The sequence below is a fragment of the Leptonotus elevatus genome, chromosome 11, assembly GCF_054856555.1.
Source record: "Leptonotus elevatus isolate MCC_2025b chromosome 11, RoL_Lele_1.0, whole genome shotgun sequence".
In the NCBI taxonomy this organism is placed as follows: domain Eukaryota; kingdom Metazoa; phylum Chordata; class Actinopteri; order Syngnathiformes; family Syngnathidae; genus Leptonotus; species Leptonotus elevatus.
Window position 1 is genome coordinate 10,180,424 of NC_141249.1, and position 6,155 is coordinate 10,186,578.

General features: G+C 45.1%; 1 protein-coding gene across 1 annotated transcript; it reads right to left on the reverse strand.

Annotated features, from left to right (window-relative positions):
• Nucleotides 1-1,341: 1,341 nt before the first annotated feature.
• On the reverse strand, nt 1,342-2,906 carry hes1 (hes family bHLH transcription factor 1). Its single transcript, XM_086089149.1, has 4 exons — nt 2,649-2,906; nt 2,448-2,543; nt 2,262-2,349; nt 1,342-2,166 (listed from the first exon to the last, which is right to left on the reverse strand). The coding sequence occupies exons 1-4, from the start codon at nt 2,754-2,756 to the stop codon at nt 1,634-1,636; spliced, it is 825 nt and encodes a 274-aa protein (XP_085945275.1). The 5' UTR covers nt 2,757-2,906; the 3' UTR covers nt 1,342-1,633.
• Nucleotides 2,907-6,155: the final 3,249 nt, after the last annotated feature.

The following is a 6,155-nucleotide window of genomic DNA, read 5'->3' on the forward strand; positions in this document are numbered from 1 at the left end:
TCTTGGAAGACGATGAGCTTTTTTTCTTTTGCTGCAAAAAAATCCACATCATAGCGTCAATTATATACTATTAGCTAATACATCTCCATCAACATGAACTGAAAATTATGTCATCTGACCATGACAGCAAAATGTTTTCATATCAAGTCATAGGCCAAGATTTCAGCATATATATAAAGCATGCAGGTCACCCGCCAGAAAAGCACATTGAGATAACAATCACACTCATTCACACCTATGTACAGTCTTCAGTTCAATTAACTTAGCATGTGTGCTTTTGGACTGTGGGAGGAAGGCAGGCCACATGAAGAAACCCCACGCAAGCACATGAAATTTCCACACTGAATGGCCAGAGCCGAGTTTCAAACCGTAAACTTTGCAACTGCGAGGAAGACATGCTAACCACTAGTTCACTGTGCAACCCATTTACACCCCTTTTGTTGTGGAACGATTTCCAAAAATACCACTATTCTCTATTGTACAATTAACTAATAAACCCCCATCAACATGAAATGAAAAGAATGATGTCATCTGACCATGACAGATAAATGTTGTCATATCAAGACACTTGCCAAGATTTGAGCATTAACATTAAGTGTTCTTTAGCCACTTAAAATCAATTCATTTTCTATAGCACAGTCCTCATTAAGGTCTTGTGTGAGCCTGGGTGAGAGGCGGAGTGCACCTTAAGAGACTGATCAACAGATAATAGTAGGTAACATTCATACTCACATTCATATTTAACGTTTAGAGTCTTCAATGAACCAAACATGCATGTTTTGACAATCTGAGAGGGAGCCAGACAGAGTACCATAAGGAGAGCATACAAAAGTCCAGAGACGAACCTTGAACCCCAAAAACGTGCGGCAGATGTGACTGTGCTGCTCGGTGTAAAACCAGAGAGAGGGAGAAAACGCATCTCTCTCTCTCTCTCTACTTGAAGCTCACTAAGACCAACAACAATAACCAGGATGCAATGCGCATTTACGCTGCTAGATGGCGTACGTGACCATTGAAAGACATCTCAGGTATCAAACTGGCTCACACTCAAAAGTCAGACTGATCTTTTAAGATTTCCAAAGACTTTTCTTATTTGGATCATTCACTAAGTTGGTGTGGTTTTGTGTCAGCATCCGTTTGGTTCTAAAGTAAAACGTCACCTCGTGAAGATATTGTGCAAAATATGAGTGCTAAAGTTGTTTATTATTTAATTAATATTTTCTCTGCAGCTCACATTTGTAAATGTGTAGTATTTGACCAAAATTAGCATTTCTGTCAGTTCCAAATGAACGATTAATAATGTTGTTTAAGTAAGAAAAATAACCTTCAAAACAAACAAGGTCCATGAAGTAACAAATTTATTTGTCTTCCAAAACGAAGAACGGCATAAGCGCATTAAACATCTTTGGCTTCAAAAAAGTAGGAAAGAAAACCGTATATATATATTTTTAAAAATGCAGTGAACGGACTTCCACAATACAAATCTCATTTCAATATGAACTTTACTCGCTTTGTTAGCTGTACAAATATAGTGCATACTCTTTTTCCATTTGATAAAGAAAAATAACATGGAGCAACAAAAGAGAAGAACTAATAAGTGTCATTTGAGAGTCTTTACGCTCCTTGGCTACGTTCACCAGGGTCGCCACACCGAGTCCGCGTTTCCCGACGGAGCTCCGGGAGAGACGGCAGCCGGCACCGGAACCGGCGTCCCGGGGCTGTTGGCGTACACGGGAATGACGGGACCGTTGGGGGCGAACGCCGCGTTGGGTATAAGGAAGGCAAACTGTCCGTCCGTGGCAGGCACAATCTGGAAGCCGCCGTACACTTTGGTGGCGTCCGAACTGGGTAAAGTGGCCGGTGAGGGGGCTCCCTTACACGGCACGCCGCTCATGGGCAGCACCTGCGGAGCGGACCCGGGGATTTGCACCATGGGCTGGCCGAACGAGGGGTGCGTCGGCCCGGCCGCGGAGGCGATCTGGTGCTGGGTGGGGTAGTTCATGGCGTTGATCTGCGTCATGCAGCTGGCGAGGTGGCCGAGGAGCCGCGTTCGGACCTCCGTGTTGACGCCCTCGCAGGTGGACAGAAAGCGGGTGACTTCGTTCATGCACTCGCTGAAACCGGCGCGATACTTGCCCAACACGGTGGGGTCGGTGTTGAGAGCAGCTGCGCAGAAAGACGGCGACGATTAATTTAAACTCCGGGTGTTTTTTTAAATGTATCTTTGGGGACTGTGCATCTGCCTTGGAAACGAAACTCACCGGTCATTTGAGCTCTCTGGAGGTTCCGTAGATGTTTCACTGTCATCTCCAGGATGTCTGCTTTCTCCAGCTTGGAGTGTCTAGAGCTCTGCAGAAGAGAAACAAACACACAGTTAGAATCCAGTCGCACATTTGACAGCTATTTTTAGATTTATTCCCAAATCGACTTCACGTGCGAGAACTTACATCTTTTTTGAGCGCATCCAAGATGAGAGTTTTCAGCTGGCCCAAACTCTCGTTGATTCGGGCTCTTCTCCGCTTCTCCATTATTGGTTTGGAAGACTTTAGAAAATAACGAGTGAGGTGTTAATAAACGTCAAAGCGCGCGCGCGTAAAAGGCGCGTTAAAGTGTCCCAACATGGAAGTGGTTCGTGTCATTTAACTCACCTTTCTGTGCTCGGAGGCTGTTTTGGGTTTATCGGGGGTCGAGTTCATGCTTGCCGGGGTGGCAGCGACCGGAGAAGAGGACGATTTTTCCATCATGTCGGAAGGCATCTTAATGGCAAAATCAATTATCCCTCAAAATGCAGCAAAATATGATCCAGAAGAAGTGGTGGAAACAGTCCCGCGTCACCGCACCAAGTTAGAATCCGAGAGGGCGACGTGCCGCTGGAAGTGTGAGTCTGTGTGTGTCGGCGCGTCTGCGTGTGGCGTGTATTTATATCTTGCCCCGCACGCGAACGGCTCGTGTGAAACTTCCCAAACTTTCTTTCCCACACTAACTTCCCACCAATCAGGACGAGGCGCACGCGGCCCGAGGGAGGACGGCTCGTGGTCGGCGCCCTCCCATTGGCTGCGTGGCGGCCCGCAGCTGGCGGCCAATGGCGCGCTGCCCGGGCTGAGGGCGCAGCCGGGAAACCGCCTTCCAGTCTTCAATCATCACACGGCGGGCACCCGCACCGGGAGCAGGCGCGAGCGGCGATGCACCCTTTCGCTCCCGGAGCGGCAAGATAAACAATTGCGGCACACTTACGCGAACGCACCCACGCTGCGTGTTACTTGCACCTTGACTTTAGAAAACACGCCGACACGCTCAACTAAACTTGATACGTATTTCATTTTTATCAAGGGATTAACAAATATATTTTAATGTACTTTTTAAAAAAACATTGAAAAGTTGTCATTTGTGCAACCAACCAAACGCAACACAGCCAAACCATTAAAATGGCAACCATCTTGTCAACACATTGAAAAGTTGTATTTTGTCTAACTCATTTAAAAAAACATTGAAAGTTGTCATTTGTGCAACCAACCAAACGCAACACAGCCAAACCATTAAAATGGCAACCATCTTGCCAACACATTGAAAAGTTGTATTTTGTCTAACTCATTTAAACGCAACACGACCGAAGTGAAACGGCTATCGATAACTGCAATAAAAATGATACAAAAAAGTAGATTCATTACGTTTTCCCAACTTTTTAACAGAAAAGGTTGTTTTTTCCCCATTTGCAAACACAACTCAACAATTGAAAACTAATTGTCTTTAATTTTAGAATACAAATGCTCGCGTCCGTCTATCTATCTATCTATCTATCTATCTATCTATCTATCTATCTATCTATCTATCTATCTATCTATCTATCTATCTATCTATCTATCTATCTATCTATCTATCTATCTATCTATCTATCTATCTATCTATCTATCTATCTATCTATCTATCTATCTATCTATCTATCTATCTATCTATCTATCTATCTATCTATCGGTCTATCGGTCTATCTATCGTGCTACCATATTGGGATAAGGCTACATTATAAATAAAATCAAAAGCCAATTTGCCAAGAAAGTAGGTGTCTGTTTGATGTTCGTGAGTGTAGTCTATAGTCATTTTCCCCCCATGTGAGAACATAACAAAACGGGAGGATGACAAACAAACAAGGACATCCTAAAAATGAAAAGAATGCGTCTATTCTGTAGGTGAAGAACACGTGAAATCAGCAGGTCTGCACAACAAGTGCTTTCTTTATTCCTGATCTGGAATCAAATCAAGTGTGCTAGCTCGCCTGTACAGATGTTTGTCATTTAATCACGCGTGGAGTCGTCTATGTGGAGCACGTGCCAGGCTGTTTTTACGAGCACGGTTATAGTGGAGATTTGGCCGCCGGGCCGTAGACGAGGGGAGGGAGGTGAGGTGAGGAGGGGGGTGGGGGGGGCGAGGAGGGGAGAGGTGAGAGAGGGTGTGGGGTGCGTGGCTGAGGCAGCAGCGGTGGCGGGCGGCGGCGTCGGCTGCGGTGGTTTACATTAGAGGGGAAGGTAAATAGCAGCTGCTGTTTTAAAAGCCTGGGAAAACCACGCCTCCCGAGCGAGCTGGACCCGGGCTTCCTTATCGGAATGCGAGCCAGAGCAAGCAGAGAGATTTGTTGCTCGCAGATGCCGCCTTCCTCCCCGCCTGTGGCCAGCACACAGCCACCCGTCAAGGCAGGCTTCCTAATAATTCCGTTTGCTTATCTTTATGGCGGCGTTCTCAGGGTTCCTTCGTGTACTTTTGTCTCCAAACGCGCACATTATAATCTCCACTGAAATAAAAACGACTGAAAACACGGTTCTTCTCCCCGCTCCCTTCCTCAGCCCACCTCCATTCGCCACAGAGACCGCGACACGTGGCGCGCAGGCGACCGGGGGGAAGGCGCGCCTCTCGCCGGCTTGCCGCCTCCGTCCGCGGGGCGTCGCCGACGGCCGGCCCGCCGCCGCGCCGATTTGATCAGCAGGCGCACACGGGCTGTGAGTGCATGCGTAGGGGAGGGGGACAACTGACAGCATCGCCCCTGCACTAACATTCACTCTGCTAATAGGGTGAATTATCGCTGTTTGTTCTGCCACCACAAACATTGAGAGGGGGGGGGGGGGGGATCATTCCAGACTTTTGAAGCTAGAGAAGTCTGTGCAATTATTGTTGAGTGATTAAATGAATACATACACCGTAAATCTGAATTGAAGATGTGATTTTAACATGTTCAGCCACATTACATGATTATTCAGGGCGTGACTGCATGGGCGTCCACACATCCCCTTTACGATTGACCACTTAATCAAGAGATTATGGGTTAAATTCTTCTTTTTTTCGTGCATGTTTTTCTCCTAGTCTATGATCTTCCTCCAACATCTCAAAAAGATGCAGTTCATTGAAGTAATTGCATGTCCGTAGAGGCATACTAGTAGATGTGTACGTGAATGTTGCTTGTCATATGTTCCCGCTAATGGCAGTTTCAAACATTTACTTGGATAGGTTTCATGATGAAGTACTAATAAAAAAAATGGTTGGATAGATGGACACTCTGTTGTTTTCATTTTCGTTTTAGTCATTGACGAAATTGTCAGTCAATTTTAGTTCTCGTGAATGGCTTCTATTTTAGTTTTCGTCTGAAAAATGTGATGACAATTTTTCGTCGACGAAATTATCACTGTTTCATTGTAATAAGTGGATATTAAAAGTTTCATACAACCCTGTTGATGAAATAGGTTATGCTAAATACAATCCTAGAAAACATCTCCAGAAAAGGCAAATTGCCCATCAAGGTTTATAGTGAATTCCAATTCATCATGGGGATAAGTTCCAAATCAAATCAAACTTTATTTATACTGTATATCACTTTTCATACTTAAAAATGCAACTCAAAGTGCTGGGTAATTAATTAAAAGACTCAAGGTAAAAACAAATGCTGCCTGCTTCCCCCATCACCCATGCACGCAAGCTGATAAACTATAATTAAAAAGGATATGGTGGGGCACAGAGAAACCAAGGAGAGTGACTCCGTATAATTAAAAAAATAATAAAAATAATTTTCACATATGTTAAACATATTAAAACATCCATCCATCATCTACCGCTTAACCGTGGTCGTGTCGCGTGTGCCGCAGCTTTAGCAGGGACTCCCAGACTTCCCTCTC